This window comes from Mytilus edulis, chromosome 5 (genome assembly GCF_963676685.1).
Source record: "Mytilus edulis chromosome 5, xbMytEdul2.2, whole genome shotgun sequence".
Taxonomy (NCBI): domain Eukaryota; kingdom Metazoa; phylum Mollusca; class Bivalvia; order Mytilida; family Mytilidae; genus Mytilus; species Mytilus edulis.
Genome location: NC_092348.1, coordinates 68,610,948 through 68,632,983, shown reverse-complemented (window position 1 = coordinate 68,632,983; position 22,036 = coordinate 68,610,948). Strand labels below are relative to the sequence as shown.

Genomic DNA, 22,036 nt, shown 5'->3' with positions numbered 1-22,036 from the left:
ATTTGTCACCAACTTGAATATGTATTTGTAATGTGTGTATTAAATGCTCCCACTGATCCGAATAGACAGTCACACCTGGCAAGGTGTGCCCTAGAGGCGTGGTTAAATACCGAAGTGCAAATAACAATTTACCTTTCAACAAGCCATCTACGAGTATTGCCACAGAACCGTGAATACACACATCGTATAAACCTAGTCATAGCAGAGATAGTAAAAGGTCAATAATCATGAGTACACCAACATATTGTCTTTACAGATTATTGTACTTTAATTTGTTCACCTTATCAGTCCGAAAATGCATTTATTAAAAATAAATTTATAACTTTTTGTGTTGTCTACAAACATAATTCGAATATATACGTTTAACATAGATAATTTATCTCACGAATGAGTACAATTGAACGTCTGTGCGTTTTTATCTTCTTATTATCGGATGGTTATTAGATAAAGCATAAGTCATCGGCGCGCTTACGATTACGTTAAAATATGATTAAAAACCAAGACTTTTAATGATTGTATTTTAAATCCCGGCATGCAAAAATCAGGAGAAAACGTCACGACCTACAGGAAGTAGTTGATATTTTTTCATTAATTATTGAATTTCTCCTTTATTACTGCACATATAGCGATAAAACTTTGTGAATATATATATTATGTCATAATGAACATATTTAAACCATAAGTAAAAAATCGTGAATTTTCCCTTTAATGGTTAAAAAAACAGTTTTTCATCCCTATAAAATTCATGTATGCTTTTCCAAATCATTATGAATTTTTTTAAAGATAGTTTATTCTCATAAAACCATGCAAATACAAAGGTTACAGAGAAGTTAAAAAATAATATACATAAAAATAAAATGCATTAAAAATGCATAACATTCAAAATTTTAAACATTTTTATTTATTTTATAATATGTATTTGATCTGCATATAATATATATTCTCACCTGACACAGCTAATTATAATTATGAGTTATGTTTGATTCTTTGGTGGTGAACAAAACATTTTCATGTTTATATATAAAATGTCAAAATACATATTTGTAATTTATAATTCTATCACTAGGAAAGAAGGAAGTTTGGTCCACTGGGATGGAATATTCCATATGAATTTAATACTGCAGATTGGGGAGCTAGTTGTCAGTTTGTACAAAACCATTTAGATGATGTGGATCCCAAAAAGGTAAGAAAAAACAGAGAACTACAGCTGTTTTATATATAACTACTGACTGACTTAAAGTCACTTTACTAACAAGAATACAACAGATTTATATGTTGATCAAATCTAGCATTGTAGTTGTATAAAGGAGTTTATATATAGGGCAATTCAACTTGCGTAAATTTTGTATCCATCTTGACATTTTAGTGTTGGGGAGAGAATTTATAAAAATATTTTTCCCATTTCATAAATTTAGATAAGCATATTATTCCAAGTTACATTGTGCGATGATTCTTACAGTCTTGGTTTTATATAAATATATGTAACTGTGTATTCTTAGTGTTTTTTCCAAACATTAAAATATTTTGCTTATGAAAATGAAAACTTAATAAAGACCTATATGCACCTGCGCTTTCAATTCTTATTCAGGGTATATCTTGGACAACTGTAAGATATATGCTTGGTGAAGTACAGTATGGTGGAAGAGTTACAGATGATTATGATAAACGCTTACTAAATACCTTCGGAAGGGTAAGATATCGTTATTAATTAATGCATTGTAAGATTTCTTGTAATGAAGAAAATAGATATGGCTTTCTAATGTGTAATCTCATCACAATATTGTCAAAACTTTTAACTGTTCTTTGAACCATAACAGATCTTTATAAAATCTTGACTTGGCAGTTCTTATAGAATATTTCAGGTTTTAGTTGGGGTTTTTAGCTCACCTGGCCCGAAGGGCCAAGTGAGCTTTTCCCATCACTTGGCGTCCGTCGTCCGTCGTCGTTAACTTTTACAACAATCTTCTCCTCTGAAACTACTGGGGCAAATTAAACCAAACTTGGCCACAATCATCATTGGGGTATCTAGTTTAAAAAATGTGTGGCGTGACCCAGCCAACCAACCAAGATGGCCGCCATGGCTAAAAATAGAACATAGGGGTAAAATGCAGTTTTTGGCTTATAACTCAAAAACCAAAGCATTTAGAGCAAATCTGACATGGGGTAAAATTGTTTATCAGGTCAAGATCTATCTGCCCTCGAATTTTCAGATGAATCTGACAACCCGTTATTGGGTTGCTGCCCCTGAACTGGTAATTTTAGGGAATTTTTGCTGTTTTTGGCTATTATCTTGAATATTATTATAGATAGAGATAAACTGTAAACAGCAATAATGTTCAGCAAAGTAAGATTTACAAATAAGTCAACATGACCAAAATGGTCAGTTGACCCCTTTAGGAGTTATTGCCCTTTATAGTTAATTTTTAACCATTTTTTCGTAAATCTTAGTAATCTTTTACCAGAATCTTCTCCTCTGAAACTACTGGGCCAAATTAAACTAAACTTTGCCACAATCATCATTGGGGTAATTTGTTTAAAAAATGTGTGGCGTGACCTGGCCAATCAACCAAAATGGCTGCCACGGCTAATAATAGAACATAGGGGTAAAATGCAGTTTTTGGCTTATAACTCAAAAACCGAAGCATTAAGAGAAAATCTGACAGGGTTTAATTGTTAATCAGGTCAAGATCTATCTGCCCTGATGTTTTCACATGGATCGGACATCACTATCACCAAAACACAATTATGTCATGAATTTATCCGTGTCCATTATTTAATATGCACAAGACCAAGGTGAGCGACACAGGCTCTTTAGAGCCTCTAGTTTTTCTATACAATATCAAGTTTTACTTAAAACTTATGAGGACAAGATGACAACAATACATTCAGATGCAGTTTTTTACTCCGTATGTTTTAGTAACTCTTGTGTACATCTACACGATTTATTTTTATAGGTATGGTTTGGTGAGTTTATGTTTGCTGATACTTTCCAGTTCTATACTGACTATAAGATTCCTAAGTATAAAACTATGGAAGATGTAATGGGATTTATAGAACAGCTGCGTTTAGTGGATTCTCCAGAAGCTTTTGGTCTACATGCTAATGCAGATATTACGTAAGTTTATTGGCAAGTTGTTATATTGTTAAAGTACATTGATTTATATGGCTTCTTTTATATTAACTCATTGTATGTTAGAGGGAAATATATACAGGTTTGTGACTTGAATTTCTTCAAAAGAATTTGTTTGGCTCATATGTCTGCTTTATGGACTTTTTTTTATTTAGAACTTATCAGCTATGACAAAGTAAGTGGTTCTTACTAATGATTAATTAGTTTAACCTTTTATTATACCCCGCTTTAAAAGGGGAGGGGGGGGGCATACTGTTTTACCTCTGTCAGTACGTCCCATGAATATTTTTGGCCCATATTTTTCAGGAACTACTGGACAAGGATTTCTGAAATTTGGTTTCAGGGTTTACATTAGTACGTTATACCGTGTGATGTGTTTTCAGATTCATCACTCAACAACTTCCTGTTTACCAAACACTTGTATCATTTAAAACATAATAGCCAAGTTAAAGATTTTCATCACAATTTTTCTCAGGAACTACAATACAAGGATTTCTGAAATTTGGTATCAGGGTTTATATAAGTCAGTTATACCATGTGATGTGTTTTCAGATTCATCACTCAACAACTCCCTGTTTACCGAAATATTTCAGTGGGGGTATCATCAGTGGCTCACAGTTTTACTTGTTTTAAATGCTATTTTGATATTAAGTATCTTTCATTTTCAAACCATTTATTCAGGTACCAAACCAAGATGTCAACATCAGTTCTAGAGACCATCATGAGTATACAGCCTAAAGATAGTGGTGGTGGTAGTGGAGAGACGAGAGAAAGTGTGGTCTACAGACTGGCTGGGGACATGTTGAGTAAACTGCCACCTGATTATATACCACATGAGGTACATACTGTCAAATCACAAATTAATGCATGCATTGATTATTGTGAATAACTGATTACTGGTAAAAATCAAAAAAGATCAAATTAACTTGATTGCCAAAGGATGGAAAACCACTGCTGAAATTCTGATACTATTGCATATTTTGTATAAAAACATCTGAATAATTTTGAAATTTACAGTACATATCAGTAATTTAAAACAAAAGGAAGATAACTGTTAAGTTGTAATGTGGCAATTTTTTAGTTTTGTAATAATAATCAGCAAGCGCTTATATTTAAATGGTTCATGTTTTGTTAGAGTAACAACTCAATATTTTATCTTACAGGTAAAAGACAGATTGAAGAAGTATGGACATCTCCAACCATTAAACATTTTCTTAAAGCAAGAGATAGACAGGATGCAGAGGGTTATAGGTGTAGTAAGGACAACTCTAACAGACCTGAAACTAGCTATTGATGGTACTATTATCATGAGTGAGGTAGGACATCATTTAGGGATCAATAAAACTGAAATGGAAATGGTAATGTGTCAGAGCAAATACCAGACCAAAGGATAAAAAAACAGACGAAGGTCACCAATGGGTCTTCAACACAGTGAGAAAAATCCCCACACCAGGAGGCAGGCCTAAAGAAAATGTGTACTAGTTCAGTGAAAATGGAAGTCACACTAAAGTCCAAAAATCTAAATGAAATAAAATTTAAAAAAAAAACATACAAAACTAACAATGGCCAGAGGCTCCTGACTTTAGACAGACACAGAAATGCAGTGGGGTTAAACATCCAAAAACAATTAACTGGCTAACAAAAGCACAAATATAAGGCTATGAATATATTGTATATTCATATTAATAATTATATATATAAAAAAAATAATCACATTAATTGGCAATGCTAAATACTTTGTTATTTGTTGAAAAATAGAAAAAACCCAAAACATCATATGTCTATTTAAATGCAGATCTTAAATTCAATCAACTTTAACTTGGAATAAAGATTGCTTATCCAAATATCAATTAAATGCATCAATAAAACTATACTTCAAAGTCAATTGATAATAAAAAATTTTAAATCATATTTGTATTTGCAAAACTTCAGATAGAACTATTAGATAAAATTGGGAAAGGAAATGGGGAATGTGTCAAACTGACAACCCGACCATAAAGCAGACAACAGCCGAAGGCCACCAATGGGTCTTCAATGTAGCGAGAATTCCCGCACCCTTAGGTGTCGTTCAGCTGGCCCCTAAAATATGTAAACTAGTACAGTGATAATGGACGTCATACTAAACTCCGAATTATACACAAGAAACTAAAATTAAAAATCATACAAAACTAACAAAGGCCAGAGTCTCCTGACTTGCGACAGGTGCAAAATTGCGGCGGGGTTAAACCCTCCCCCTATACCTCTAGCCAATGAAGAAAAGTAAATGCATAACAATACGCACATTAAAATTCAGTTCAAGAGAAGTCCGAGTCCGATGTCAAAAGATGTAACAAAAGAAAATAAATAAAATGACAAAAATACATAAATAACAACAGACTACCGGTATTAGCAGTTAACTGACATGCCAGCTCCAGACCTCAATTAAACTGATTGAAAGATTATGTCTTCATCATATGAATATCAGGCACAATCCCTCCCGTTCATATCATATTTTTATTCATTTTGTATTTTATAAAACTCTTTGATATTAAACAGTCAAATTCAAAATCATTATAAATATTTACAAAATACACCAACCTTCAATCTTCAAATATTCTTGTTCTCAAAACTGAGACACAACTACCCCTGTCAATCAGTTATTTATTAAAACATACAATGTAGTGAACAGTTTTTACCTGTACACTTGACTGATCTTGACTAGAATGAAGTAAACAATATTTTGAAATACCTTTAACTAATATTTGGACAAAATAATCAATCTGTATCATAAATATGATTTGATAAAATATTTAAAGTCAATTATCTCAAAATTATCTTTCTTTTTTTTCTTCTTTTTTTTAATGTAATTTCACAATTTCACTTTATTTACTGAACTCTATACAAAGAGAGATAACTCAAAAATAACTAAGGTAATTTTTGACATGTTACTGTTGCAAAGAAAATAGTTCACTTAATATCATTTAACAAATGACTACTACTGTGGATTTATTATTTTCGTGGGTATCAATTTTTCATGGATTGTTGAAAACTTGAGTATTCATGGATATTTGATTTCTTGGTTTTGGTATTGGCCCTGTTTTTTCCGTAGTCACCCTGTTTAAAATATCTGTATTAGGGCTGATTTGCTCATACCAATTAATAAAAACTAGTATTAGATTTTTAATGCGAATTTCCTTATAATTCCAGAATCTAAGAGATGCTTTAGATAATATGTTTGATGCCAGAGTACCAAACCTTTGGAGAAAGATTTCCTGGCAGTCATCCACCCTTGGTTTCTGGTTTACAGAGTTGTTGGAGAGAAATGAACAGTTTAACTACTGGGTATTTACTGGTAGACCAGATGTCTTTTGGATGACAGGATTCTTCAATCCTCAAGGTATTTGTCTGCATTTAAAAATGTATCATTTATAATTAAAAGTATTATATTGTGATGGAATATTATAACCCTTTTAATTTTAAAGTTGAATGTCATCATTGATATCATCCAAGCTTTTGACAAAACTTTATTTTCAGCAGTCAGGGGTAATATAGTTTTAGTATGAGGATCCTTCCATCATTAGAGAATCTAACCTTTTTAGAAAGAAAAATTGTTTTGCTTGCAGATGCTTGGCTTATTATTATGCCCCACCTACCATAGTAGAGGGGCATTATGTTATCTGGTCTTTGCCTCCATTCGTTCGTTCGTCCGTCCTGCTTCAGGTTAAAGTTTTTGGTCAAGGTAGTTTTTGATGAAGTTGAAGTCCAATCAACTTGAAAACTTAGTACACATGTTTCCCAAGATATGATCTTTCTAATTTTCATGCCAAAATAAATATAGTTTAGACCCCAATTTCACGGTCCACTGAAAACATAGAAAATGATAGTGCAAAGTTCAGGTTAAAGTTTTTGGTCAAAGTAGATTTTGATGAAGTTGAAGTCCAATCAACTTGAAACTTAGTACAAATGTTCCCTGTGTTATGATCTTTCTGATTTTAATGCCAAATTAGAGTTTTAACCAAATTTGCACAGCCCACTGAATATAGAAAATGATAGTCAGATGGGTCATCCGTGTACTAGGGACACACATTTGTTTTTTTATGTCTTGATAAATTGAGTTGTGGGTAGTAAACATTAAACTGTTACCCTGACAGCAGAAAAGATTCTATTTACATTTGTTTGTTTACAGGATTCCTAACAGCCATGAGACAAGAAGTGACAAGGGCACATAAAGGCTGGGCATTAGATTCTGTCACTTTACATAATGATGTTATCAAAGCGTTCAAGGAAGAAATAACTTGTGCTCCTCCAGTAAGTCTTTCATGCACTTCTATAATCCAATATATTTGTAGAGATAACAATGTTGTATTGCTAATCAACAACAGAACCTATGATTAATTTCTGAATTTTCAATTTTGATATAGTTTTGCATGATGAATGGTTTAGCATAATAAACACTGACAAAAACAAGTTTTGTTTAGAAAAGCATAATAGAGGTATGATAAGGGTCATAAGGGTCACTATTTGGTCCCCGTAATTGCTAAAATGATAAATTTAATGAAGTCTTTCAAAGTCATGTTAACTTTATTGATAATGAGTAGGTTAATATGCACCTAAGTGTAGAAAGTTCACTTTTGACATCATAATTTAAATTGTAAACAGTTGACTTTAAATTGTCCTTTCATGCATTTTTTTTTTTTTTTCAAATTCAACGGTCCAAAAACTGGCCTTATATATCTTCTATGTTTAAATTGAGAATAAAAATGTGATTCTTTAGTTTCTGTAATTCAGTAAGTTAACTTTTCTTCTGAAAAATTAATTTATGGGTTTTGATTGCATGAAATGCAATCAAATGGTACTGACATGATATTTAGATTTTCCAAGGTTTATCACTATCTTTGATGGTTCTTTTGTGGTAACAAGAACTTTAGTTAGTAAATTACAGTGTCAAACTTTTGACATTCTATGGTATGACAGATAATATCTTAGCAAGCAATTCTTCAGGCATACACTAGTTTTCTAATTATTTGATGGTGTAAGATGAATGCAAAAATAAAGATTTGGTATGATTGCCAATGAGACAACTGTCCACCAGAGATTATATAGAAAATAAAAACTATTGTTTACAGGTGTCTCATTTGCAATCATACCACATCTTTTTATTTTCATTCATCTGACACCATCAATTGCCAATGACCCTTTAAAGTTGAATTTTATATGTATTGTGTTTACATATGGAAACAAAGCAATATGTGAATAAGAAAATTAAACAACAAATATCTATGTTTTTGGTAGATGTTAAAATACATAATTGATAAAGTATTATTATTTCATTTTACAGGAAGGTGTTTATGTTTATGGCTTGTGTTTGGATGGTGCAGGATGGGACAGAAGAAATTGTCGTTTATGCGAGTCTCCAGCTAAAGTCCTGTTCACACCCATACCTGTAGTTCATATGTTTGCCATTAATTCTACTGCACCAAAAGATCCAAGACTTTATCAGTGTCCTGTCTACAAGAAGCCAAATAGAACAGATTTGACGTATATTACTTTTATTGTCTTGAAAACTACTCAGTCACCTGATCATTGGATACTCAGAGGTGTAGCAGCTCTGTGTGATATCAAGTAAATGTTACATGAATATTGTTATCCACCTGACTAATATCTAGGTAATATGGAAAACTCAATAATGTGCAAGGAATTAGATATACCTTTATTATATCATTGTATGGGTATATGTAAGTGTTGTTTTGGTTTATATCAGTTTTATTTAATTATTTATTAACTTCATTAAAGAATGATATTATTGTTGTGTAATAAGCCAGTTCAGGTTTAACTTAAATATTTAATATTTATTGTTGTCTAGACATTATATTTTATTTTATATATTCTAATAAATATTTTATTGTGTTATGACAGTTTGTTTATATTTGCTAATACATGTAATTACAACCCATTGGATTCACACAAATGTCGTTATGTATTATCTTCCTTTCATCTCTTATTTCAACATTAACTAATTTATTCACATTTAACCTGGTAAACAAGACAGAGACAAAGTAAGGTGAAAAAAAGGAATTGCTTTCTCAATATGTTTTTAACCAACTCATTTTATATTGATTGCATTGATCTTTTGTTCTTCAAAACAACTATTGCTGCATTATGCAAGGTTGTCATGTTTTCGCCCTGGCTCTATAGTCTATGCCAATCTATTACATTTACTGAAATTATGTTTAACCACATTTTTATAATGCCTGGATACTAGTCATTCAACAAACATTTGTTTTACAATATCCTCATTTCAAACACATCTTTTTAAGTCAACTCATACCTGATCACTTCCTTCAATAATTCTTGCTCCAAAGAATTGTCATGACCTTTACTCCAAAAAGGTAACTAAATTTGAGGTTCAAGTTGAATAGTGGATTTTGTGTTTAATAAATGTCTTGACCATTGTTTTTCATACTGCCGACTTTGATCAAAGTGTGACTTCACACATATGTTGGTTATGACACAAAAGTTTCATGTTGTGACTGATTGACTAGAGGTCATATCTTGAAGTTCAAGTGCTAAAGTACTTGTTGAAACTAAAATTTCAGTGCCTTTTGACAAATTTAAGTCGTTAGATATGATTTTTACCTATGTTTTAAACTTCAAGCCATTTGGTTTTTAGCTCATGATCCACAAAGCCAGTGTAAGGTTTTGTTTTCATTTGTAATTCATCTTCTGTTCTTGCATCTGCTGGGTCAAATTATACCAATCTTGGCAACAATTACCCTTGGGGTCTAAAAAAAGTATTTCCTGTAATCAAGCATGCTGGCAAGGCTTGATATAGAAAAAAAAAGAAAAGAAATTCCGAAAACTCCAAGGCAAATTCAAAAAGTGGAAGTCCATAAACAGAGGGGGTAAACGCAATCATTGCCTGTTTACTTGTAAATCACTACAGAAAGAGATAATCTGGCAGTTGCAGAAATGATTAGAATAATGAGATCTACAATTTAAACTGTCAAAAATCTTTAATAGCAGTTATAGACAACAGTGGTATACCCCTGTTCAAAAATCATAAATCGATCAAGAAAAAACAATCAAGGCTACCAACTAAAATGGAGGGAAAAACACATCAGCTATCAGAGGAAAACTACGAAACAACAGAAACACTGAAGTGCAATATAAAACAAACCACAATGCAACATACATAAAAACGAACTATTAGATAACAACTGCCATATTCCTGACTTGGTACAAGACATTTACCAACTTGGTACAGGACAGTAACCAACCTTCACCAATTTTTGTGTTTTTTTTTTCAAAATCAATAGAAGATAAGAGAAACTAAACAGGAAAAATTAACTGCAAAATATAGAGTTTAGCCATGAATTATATTCTAGTGTACAATGTTGAAGAGTAACCATTGCTGAAGATACATAGATCCAGGTGAGTGACACATGGTCTTTAATGTCTCTTGTTATAATCTCAAATGTTTTGAATCTTTTAATTTCCCATTATTTGGTCTTTAGAACTGATGTGAAGAGGGCTATTCGCGAAGCATTTTACATGGTTACTGAAATTGGTAAGATATGTGTTCATACCCTTTAAGCTATTGTACTTATACCTTAGCCAATAACCATGAGGCAAAGGGGTTGACTGAATTTTATATTTAGGGAACCAACAATCGGAACAATGTAAAATTTTATGTGGGATTCTTACATCACGGAGTTACCAATTCATTTTCTGCAAGTCCTTGCTAAACTCCAGGACTCTGTCCTGTAGTTGTGTCTTAACATGTAAAATTCAAATGATAAAGGAGGACGGAAGAGAATGACCAATGGAAATAATGATGGCTTTGTTCAGTAGCTTTCTTGTAATCTGCAAGACTTTATCAAGGAAATCTGAATAGCAAATCTCATTAGTTTGGTGAAATATACCCAGCATGCATGTGCTTCTTAGAACAAATAGTGCAATGGCAAATTGGTGTTGTCTCATTTAATGCTTTAAAAGCTTTGTACGAATTTTGCTGCACCAGATGTGCATTCCACAATAATGACAGTAAAGTGAATTCGGCCAAAAGATGTTAAACTCCATATTCCTGTCAACCACCACTCTCAATTTGTAAGTGAATTTTATATTTAAAGAAATCGCTTAATTGTGGGATATTGGGATTTAACTTCCTACTATTTGATAAAAGAAAGAACATTAATAATAAAACGGATTACCAAGTTGCAGTATTATGCATTTTTTTCCATTTTATATCTAGATGTCCCTGAAGAAAGCAGGTTAAAGCAAGTGCGGTAAAGGCCCTGTTTGGCCCATTTTTGCAAGATAAAGAAAAATATTTCAAGTTCATGATATGACATGTAAGAAAGTGAAATCATGAAAACTATTTGTGTCAGACATCGCAGCGAAAAAAAGCAGATACAAAATGGTCGAGTTAAATTACCCACCTTAAAATTAGGCATAAGAAACATAAGGTACCGGGATCAACAAGTTAAATACTTAGTATGTTTAGCAGACGATAATCATATGTCTTACAGCAGTTTATGCTGTATTAATCATAATTAATTAAAGATGTTAAACTCCATATTCCTGTCAGCCACCACTCTTCATTTGTAAGTGAATTCTATATTTAAAGAAATCGCTTAATTGTGGGATATTGGGATTTAACTTCCTACTATTTGATAAAAGAAAGAACATCAACAATAAAGCTGATTACCAAATTGCAGTATTATGCATTTTTTTTTTTCATTTTATATCTAGATGTCCCTGAAGAAAGCAGGTTAAAGCAAGTGCGGTAAAGGCCCTGTTTGGCCCATTTTTGCAATCATAATTTAATAAAGATAGAGATGGACTAAATAATGTTCCATAGGAACTGAAGTTGAGTTTGAGCTATCAATTGTGAAACTGAATATATTTTTGCAGACGACTGTTGCTTTTTTTTTTGGACCAGCACAAAAACGGTTTCACGCAAAATCCTTTTTGGTTAAATATAATTTGAAAACTCATATTTGTCTGTATTGTTCAGAGATTACTCTTGTTGTGAATGAATACTTTATTCTCTTAAAACAATTGTTACAGAGAACATATACATATTAACAATATACAAACTTATATAGCATGTGTGAATTACATATACATATATAAAGTGATACTAAGAAGTTCTAACCTGGAGGAACAACCTTCTCTTGGACGTTCTTAATAAATTTACATAGTTTTTCTAATACAATTACATTGTTGGAAGCAAATAGCTGTTCAAACTTATAAATGTTAACCATATATTTTTCAAAACAAAAATGAGTTTTAAATAATCCATAGCACAATGCCTTAGGAGACTTGAACATTTCTGAATACCAAAATTGTATAAATTGATCCTTAAGTTTCTGTTCAATACACTTTGAAATCCATAATGACGAAAAAACAGTTTGGTTTTGCCAAACATTTGACATACCACAATCATCTAAAATATTCTTTATAAACTTTAACCACTTAGATTCATAACCATAATCTGTGTAGTAAACATGTAACAGTTTATACAATAAGGATGAAAAATTTGTTTCATTTCCTCTAACAAGTCATCACCAGAAATTTATCATACGTATCTTTATTTGTATCGATATAGGAAATATTCCTAGCTCACCATATACAATGAAGTTTGGTGTAGATTGCTTCAAGTGCAATATAATTTTAAAAAATCGCAACTATACTTTCAAGAACATCTAATTTTTCAAAACCCCAATTTCTGATCCATATAATATTACAGGTTCTACTAATTTTTTAAACAAATCAATTTGACATTCAATAGATAAGTTATTTCTTCTGCATTTCTTCAATAATCCAAACATAGCTTTAGTTGCCTGTTCCTTTAGATACTTTCTTGTAGACAAGAATGATCCACTTTTACAAAAGAATATACCAAGATATTTATAATCTTTAACTATTTCAAGCTCATTATTATTCAAATAAAATTTTGTGTGTTTTTACATCCTGCCTTTTGAAAAAACTTAACTTTAGTTTTCTCTACATTTACTTTAAGTTTCCACATGAGACAATATTGTGAAAAATTATCAAGCATAAGTTGCAGATCTTCAACCGATTCTGCTAATAAAATGGTGTCATCTGCATATAAAAGCAAAAATATTTTTAAATACACTGTAAGTTCATTTTCAGCATCTTTGCTGATAGATTCTAAACCTTTAATTTCTTTTGTTTCTAAATATGATTGCAAATCATTTTAATATAGTGAAAATAATACAGGCGATAAATTTTCTCCCTGTCTTACTCCAATTTCAGAGAAAAAGATCTCCGAAGTTTCATTGTTATGTTTAATACATGATTTTACATTTTCATACATATTTTGTATAATTCTTAAAAAATTGCCAGTAATATTTGTATGAACAAGCTCAAAAAATAATGAGTTATTGTGAACAAAGTCAAATGCTTTTTCGAAATCGACAAATGCACAGTGCAGCTTTTTCTTTCTGAGAGAGAGTAATTCAAATAATGCATACAATGCGAATATGTGATCATTTGTTGAGTAACCATGCCTAAAACCAGCTTGGTTTTCATGTAATAATTCATTTTCTTCTATAAAAATATGCAATCTATCATTCAAAATGGATGTAAAAACTTTTCCTAAACAAGATAACAATGTAATAGGTCTATAATTTTTAGGATTCATCTTGTCTCCTTTGTTTTTGTATACTGGTATCATGTGACCTATAAGCGATGCTTCAAGCAAAATACCTGAATCAAAAACTAAGTTAAATAATTGAACATAAATATCTATCATATTATCCAAAGAATAACAAATATATATTCGTTAATTATTTTATCTTCTCCTGGTGCTTTATTATTTTTGACATTTTTTACAGCTTTTTTTATCTCATCTTTAGTAATTTTCCCATTTAAAATGTCATTGGAGTTTTCTGGATCCATGTTATTTTGTATACTAAAATCTTCTCTTCTGTCATGCTTCTTTTTATTCAGATCTTTAAAAAATGGAATAATGTTTCCAGAGAAATTTTTGATTTCTCTCTTTTTCTATCTTGATTAAGGATTTTCCAAAATTCTTTCGAATGTTTTACTCTCATATATTTCATCTTTTTAAGCATATCATAATTAAATTTAATTCTATTTTCATCCATAATATTTTTATAATACATTTCTGATATTTTAACTCTATGTTTAAATAAATTTGAACCATAATGTTTATATAGCCGCTTATCTCTCCTAAGCTCTTTTCTAGCTTTATAACAGTCAGAATTAAACCATAACTTGTTTGGTTGCTTTTTAGAATTTTCAGAATTTTACTTTCCGCAAGTTAAACCAAGAGATGTTTTTGCAGATTCTAAAAGTATATTAGAAATTTCTTGTACAACTTGATTCACGCTGTCTTTCTGAATATCCGTCGTATTTGTATTCAAAATGTATAAATTTTCTAGAACTGCTTCAACTCGTGAAAGATCAATATTATTTTTAAAATCCAATGATTTCTCAAATTTCCATGGTTTAATTCTTACTGGAATGTTTCTATCACATTCGTTTTGATGTATACATTCAGGCCTAATCTCTCCTAAAACAAGTGAGAGTGGCGAATGAATATCTGAGTACAGTTTTCTAAATTCTAGTACTTCAAAATGTTTTACAAATTTCAATAAATGAGCCGTGCTCAAGGCATAATCTACTACACTCAAGTTTTTGCTGGTTGATTTCCCAGCTTTGTCATTTCCAATTCTGCCACTGTATATAAATACATTATTATTTTTACAAAAATCTACAAGTTTTCTCCCAAAATTATTGACAACTAAATCAGGACTATTTCTATGTTTTGGAATACACAATTCATCTAAAATTTTAGTATCAGTAAGTTCTGTGATATCTATAACATTATTGGCAAAATAATCTTCTGTATCATTATCTTCTATATAATCTCTTAAATTTCCCGTTCGAGCATTAAAATCTCCAACTAAACAAATCAGGTTTGTATTTTCATTAAATTTATGAAATTCTCTTTCAATATCATTAAATGCCTCAACCGTTATGGAAACCTGGCCTGAAGGGGAAGTTGGGTTCATCTGACCTTTTCCAGTTTTTTTTATGTATTTTTTAATCTTATCCTTAAAAACCATATAGCCCCTTTAATGCAACTATGCCAAAAAAATCAAATTTTGGGTGCTAGGTTCCAAAAGTCATGCTGCTTTTCTGCTATTTTTTATTTGCAGCGAATTGTGCAGTTTAAATAAATTTGGGGAATGGTTGATTCCACTTTCCGACTAATGATGTATGTTGCTGTAAGTATCATTAGGACATTGCAAAAATGACGAAATACTAATGCTATTCCAACCATTTATCTTTGGTGACTTTATATTTTACTGACATAAAACGTTGACATTGTGTAATACGCTGGTGTCAAAAAAACAATTTAATACTTCCATGAACCCACTATTGAGAACATTTTACTAAGTTAGTCTTGTATAATACTCCACTTTCAAAATTCAATCAAACAGTTCATTATCTGTTTTTTCATGCGAGAGCCAAAGAAACAATTTCCGGATGACACATTCGTCATGTACATGCGAAGTCAAAATACAAAACATAGTCCCGATAGGAAATGAAACTCAAAACTTCTAAAAACATTTCACATATTGAATCTATGATAAAGCAGTACGCATACAAATGCAATTCTTGACTTCGGCGAGAATCAGAAAAAGACTCGAGTTTACACTGGAGGTGAATATGACATTATAGTAAAAAAAATTATGATGCAACATATTTATTCTGTTACTAGTAATATAAAGATGTTCTAAGGATTATCTTTCGTATTTATAAGTACTTGTTCGCCTGGAATTAAGATGTCTATGGATGTATGACATTTTTGCACATTTGTAGATAGTGTTATCTTCATCTGCAAATAAGTCCATATTTTGCATTAATAAATGTATATTTTAAAATTATTTAGGCTGATCTGAAGGTCAATTGTCGATGAGTTCTGTTGCTGTATGAAGTTGTTAATTATTTTTTATGATTCTAGTTCAGGAATTTTCGCAGGATCTGCCACAAAAATTATGATTTCATTTTCAGTTTTATCATTGTCAACTAATTTCAGTAGTCGTCTGTGCATGGCGTTTACATATCTTAACTCATATGTTGAACACGTCCATACTTTGGTTTCGTTGGGTTTGCTCTCCCCACACAAAAATCCTCATGGTAATACCAACAAAACGAGTGAAACCGACAATAATCAAGTACACTGTCACAATCACGTATCTGTTGACCAATACGATGTGTACCGGGTATGTGACTGTTCTAAAAAGAAGACAAGTTAACGGTTTTTTTCTTTGGGTACTAGAATAATGTGCTCTGGAGATTTGTCGATTGTGTCTTATTATCTAAGGCGATATTTTAACAGCATTTAATTCATGCATACCAGAAACCTCAGACGTGTCTATCGTATGTCAATCTTTTTAATAGACATCGACCCACCTGGTCACCGATCGTTTGGGGTTCGTGCGATATCCTCATGTTTTGATTCTAACTCAACAGGATATATAAGTAAAATAGTGTAACTGTCCCCCCATCATTCGGATATTAATGCTTACCGGACCTTTGTCATTTTTGCCAGGACATATTGTACTTATTTTTGGTACATTAGTGTCTATTAATATGTCTGTGGTTTGTTCGGCTTGACCGACTTTTAAACCCTTGTACCTGTCCGTCCTACATTTATTTTAATGCTTGCAGGTCTTGAACTAGTATTTGTACTATCAGGGTATAACATAAGGATGTTTAACACTGACATGAAATTTCGTTCCCGCTGACCTTTTTTTCGCGATAAGACTGCAGGCGACGGAAACAATGCGTACCGATAGATCTGTCTCTTTGTTAGTGCATTTCGTCGAAGCCGTAATCCCGTCTTTTCTTGGATCTATCAACTTATTCGAAATATGTCTTGCCTTGGATTTTTATACGACCGCAAAAATTTTAATTTTTTGGTCGTATATTGCTATCACGTTGGCGTCGTCGTCGTCGTCGTCGTCGTCCGAATACTTTTAGTTTTCGCACTCTAACTTTAGTAAAAGTGAATAGAAATCAATGAAATTTTAACACAAGGTTTATGACAACAAAAGGAAGGTTGGTATTGATTTTGGGAGTTTTGGTTCCAACAGTTTAGGAATTAAGGGCCAAAAAAGGGCCCAAATAAGCATTATTCTTGGTTTTCGCACAATAACTTCAGGATAAGTAAATAGAAATCAATGAAATTTTAACACAAGGTTTTTGACCACAAAAGGAAGGTTGGGATTGATTTTTGGAGTTGAGGTCAGAACAGTTTATGAATTAGGGGCCAAAAAGGGGCCCAAATAAGCATTATTTTTATGACCATAAAAGGAAGGTTGGGTTTTATTTTGGGAGTTTTGGTCCTAACAGTTAAGGAATAAGGGGCCCAAAGGGTCCAAAATTGAACTTTGTGTGATTTCATCAAAAATTGAATAATTGGGGTCTTTGATATGCCGAATCTAACTATGTATGTAGATTCTTAATTTTTGGTCCCGTTTTCAAATTGGTCTATATTAAGGTCCAAAGGGTCCAAAATTAAACTTAGTTTGATTTTAACAAAAATTGAATCCTTGGGGTTCTTTGATATGCTGAATTTAAAAATGTACTTAGATTTTTAATTATTGGCCTAGTTTTCAAGTTGGTCCAAATGGGGGTCCAAAATTAAACTTTGTTTGATTTCATCAAAAATTGAATAAATGGGTTCTTTGATATGCCAAATCTAACTGTGTATGTAGATTCTTAATTTTTGGTCCAGTTTTCAGATTGGTCTACATTAAGGTCCAAAGGGTCCAAAATTAAACTAAGTTTGATTTTAACAAAAATTAAATTCTTAGGCTTATTTGATATGCTTTATCTAAATATGTACTTTGATTTTTGATTATGGGCCCAGTTTTCAAGTTGGTCCAAATCAGGATTCCATATCAAGTATTGTGCAATAGCAAGAAATTTTCAATTGCACAGTATTGCACAATAGCAAGAAATATCTAATTGCACAATATTGTGCAATAGCAATTAATTTTCAATTGGAGTTATCTTTCTTTGTATAGAATAGTAGTTGATAATATATGTTGGAAATTTGCCAGACATGACTATGATGTCATTTTCTATTTTTATTTGCCAATAACTTTATGTAAATAACTTCATTGGAAATTTGCCAATATAAAATGTTGCTGATGAAGCTTTTTTTCCTTATCTTATCTAAAATGTTTTTAGATAATGTATGTCGGACATTTGCCAGACATGACTATGATCGTCATTTTCTATTTTTATTTGCCAATAACTTTATGTAAATAACTTCATTGGAAATTTGCCAATATAAAATGTTGCTGATGAAGTTTTTTTTATTGTTTTATACAATAAACAATGTATATTCACTTTTACTACCAACCAATCTTTACCATTCAGTGATAACAAGCACTTTATTTTACATTTTAATATTTTATGATGTATTTAAAAGAGTAGTTATTGTTGCAAACTCCATTAGAAATTTGAATTGATATCAGTTTTGGAAAAAGGGAAACGGGGATGTGAAAAAAGGGGGGGGTTAAATTTTTCTCATTTCAGATTTCATAAATAAAAAGAAAATTTCTTCAAACATTTTTTTGAGAGGATTAATATTCAACAGCATAGTGAATTGCTCAAAGGCAAAAAAACTTTTAAGTTCATTAGACCACATTCATTCTGTGTCAGAAACCTATGCTGTGTCAACTATTTAATTTTAGATTTAAAAAGTTTGAAGAAGAAATCTTTAATTGATTTGTAAAATCTTGACATTTGTTTTGTGTAAAAAAAAACCATGTAATGTCAAAAATTTGATCACAATCCAAATTCAGAGCTGTATCACGCTTGAATGTTTTGTCCATACTTGCCCCAACTGTTCAGGGTTCGACCTCTGCGGTCGTATAAAGCTGCGCCCTGCGGAGCACCTGTTTACCTATTATAAGCAACATGATGTGTGACTGTTGTTGAGTACGAGCTGGTTTTTCTTTTGTTGCACCTGATTTGTACAGGGATTTTGTGTTGCTTTAGTTCCATATGTTATATTTTATTTATTTTTTAATGGCTATGTTGTTTTCTGTTGGAAACGTGCCTTTTAACATGGCCAAATTAAGTATTCTAAAAGTTAATGAATGATGACAGTTGTTCGGGTTTAAGAGACAGACAACAACTTCTTGTCCGCCTCAAATCCTAAATACATAGATAGTTGTTTTTAAACTTTCTTATTACTTCATTTGGTCCTGTTTTATGTTTTAAAATTATGATGCTCTTAGATAACCAATATTAACCAATCTCCTTGCATTTGTTATCGTTATTACCGTTTTGATTCATCACATGAGTTGAAGAGGATTAATGCAACCGGTGTGACTAGTAAAGAAGAACACACAATCCTTCTGGACAACCTGGTTAACTCTTTAAAAGGTTTTGGTAGTATCGATGTTGTCCAATCTATACTTGTTTGTTAACTTGTTTCTTTCTTTGCCTTGGTATTTTCAGTTGTATATGACCATGATGACTTATAGCTTTGGAATGTCCCTCATTTACTTTTTTAAAGTTGTATCAAGGTTTTAAAAGTGAATATTCTACCTATTACATAGCATGTACCCTGCTATCACAGACATTTAAAGCTCATAATAAACCCAGTGAAAAAAAATCAACGTTCATTTTTCAAACGATGCATAGAATGTTTTTTCAGCATATTCATCCCCCCAAAAAAAACTTTGAATGTCAAGTCTTAAATTTAACCACTGCGTGGCTTGATTATCATATTTTGCTATATCGAAATAGAAGTGTTGACACTTATCTTCATTGTGTATTGTAAATAGTTTACTTTTACTCGAGTAAACGTTTCGTTTCATGTTTAATTTTTAGCTCACCTGGCCCGAAGGGCCAAGTGAGCTTTTCTCATCACTTGGCGTCCGTCGTCGTCGTTAACTTTTTACATTTTGAACTTCTTCTAGAGAACCACTGAATGGAATGAAACCAAACATGGCATGAATGGTCCTTATGAGGTGTTGACCAAGTGTTGTTACTTTGTAGCCGATCCATCATCCAAGATGGCCGCCAGCGGGGGACTTAGTTTAACATAGGACCTTATGGGAAATGCATACAAATGACTTCTTTTAGAGAACCACTGAATGGAATGAAACCAAACATGGCATGAATGTTCCTTATGAGGTGCTGACCAAGTGTTATTACTTTGTAGCCCATCCATAATCCAAGATGGCCGCCAGAGGGGGACTTAGTTTAACATAGGACCCTATTGGAAATGCATACAAATGACTTCTTTTAGAGAACCACTGAATGGAATGAAACCAAACATAGCATGAATGATCCTCATGAAGTGCTGACCAAGTGTTGTTACTTTGTAGTCGATCCGTCATCCAAGATGGCCGCCAACGGGGGACTTAGTTTAACATAGGACCCTATGGGAAATTCATACAAATGACTTCTTTTAGGGAACCACTGAATGGAATGAAACCAAACATGGTATGAATGTTCCTTATGAAGTGATGACCAAGTGTTGTTACTTTGTAGCCGATCAATCATTCAATATGGTCGCCAGCGGGGGACTTAGTTTAACATAGGACCTTATGGGAAATGCATACAAATGACTTCTTTTAGATAACCACTAAATGGAATTTTTGATTTTAAACATATTTTATTCATTAAGATATGAAAAGGATTGAGCAACAGGCACAGCCTATAAAAGCTCTCTCCATATTACATGTACAAGGTATAATTCAATCACAACAACTGTATTTAAAATAATGCAATATAGTGGAACATGCATGCTACTTGTGAGCACACACGAGCAAATATATGTTAACAGTGTTACTTACTAAATGCAAAATATATTTAAATATATAGGCAATTAATCATCAGTTATTTAAAGTACCTTGAAACATGCAAATATCCTTTATAAGTCATTAGAAATATATATATGGCTTGAAAGAGACACTAAGCTTGCTTAGTGGAATAAATGAATTAATGTTGGAGTGTAGAAAAAAAATAAAAAATAAAAATAGATGAAACAAAAATTAAAGTAAGTTTCAAACAAAACGTTGAGTGTCACTGATATATTTCTGAACAGATTTAAAAATAGCAATATTCATATCATATGAAAATAATCTGTTTCCAAAAAGTAGTAATTCAATATTTATGTCAACATTATCAACAATGGAGTAAATGGAATCAAGAAGGATCTGTCTTACATCATTATACTTAGGGCAAATAAAAAAGAAATGTTGGTTATCCTCAACAGGATGGTTACAGTTTGTGCAAAAAGTGTTCTCGGATAAGAACTGATTAAACAAATGAGATTTAAGGTTGCTAGCATTATTTCTGAGTTGACAATGACTTATATTTAGTTTCCTTATCCCATAGTTGAAAGGTTTAAATATATCATCAGTCCTATAAAACTTATCTAGTCCACTTCTAAATATACCCAAACTTGGTGATTTTTGTAAACTCAAAGGAAGACTATTCCAAAGACTTATAGTGGAAGGAATGAAACTATTAAAATAAGAGCTAGTTCTAGCAAGAGGCGGGTGAAAAGTGTTATTTTCATTCCTCAAAGTATAAGGGGTTTGTCTGGGAAGATATGGCTGAACTAACTCATATAAGTATGCAGGTGTCATCCCATTTAATATTTTGTAGAATAGTATAAGCTTATGTTTATTACGTCTATTCTCCAGAGTTTCTAAACCTAATTCAATATAAAGTTTTTGTCTGGAGGAATTTCGTCGTAATCCTGTAATAATTCTAGCAGCTTCTATCTGAATATTTTCAAGAAGCTCAGTCTCATGCTGGGAGCAATTGCCCCAAATAACATCACCATATTCTAATATAGGTCTAATAAAAGCATAATAAATACGTATAAGT

At 31.8% G+C, this 22,036-nt stretch overlaps 1 protein-coding gene across 1 annotated transcript in view; it reads left to right on the top strand.

Moving 5' to 3' along the window:
• The window catches only part of LOC139524300 (dynein axonemal heavy chain 8-like), a 107,317-nt gene extending 98,298 nt beyond the window's left edge, over window positions 1-9,019 (top strand). Inside the window, exons 83-90 of the mRNA XM_071319043.1 lie at window positions 1,067-1,183; window positions 1,589-1,690; window positions 2,955-3,115; window positions 3,812-3,968; window positions 4,294-4,446; window positions 6,317-6,506; window positions 7,296-7,417; window positions 8,448-9,019. Coding sequence (XP_071175144.1) covers window positions 1,067-1,183; window positions 1,589-1,690; window positions 2,955-3,115; window positions 3,812-3,968; window positions 4,294-4,446; window positions 6,317-6,506; window positions 7,296-7,417; window positions 8,448-8,735 — 1,290 coding nt within the window. The 3' untranslated portion in view covers window positions 8,736-9,019. The remainder of the gene's footprint in view (window positions 1-1,066; window positions 1,184-1,588; window positions 1,691-2,954; window positions 3,116-3,811; window positions 3,969-4,293; window positions 4,447-6,316; window positions 6,507-7,295; window positions 7,418-8,447) is intronic.
• The last annotated feature ends 13,017 nt before the right edge of the window (window positions 9,020-22,036 follow it).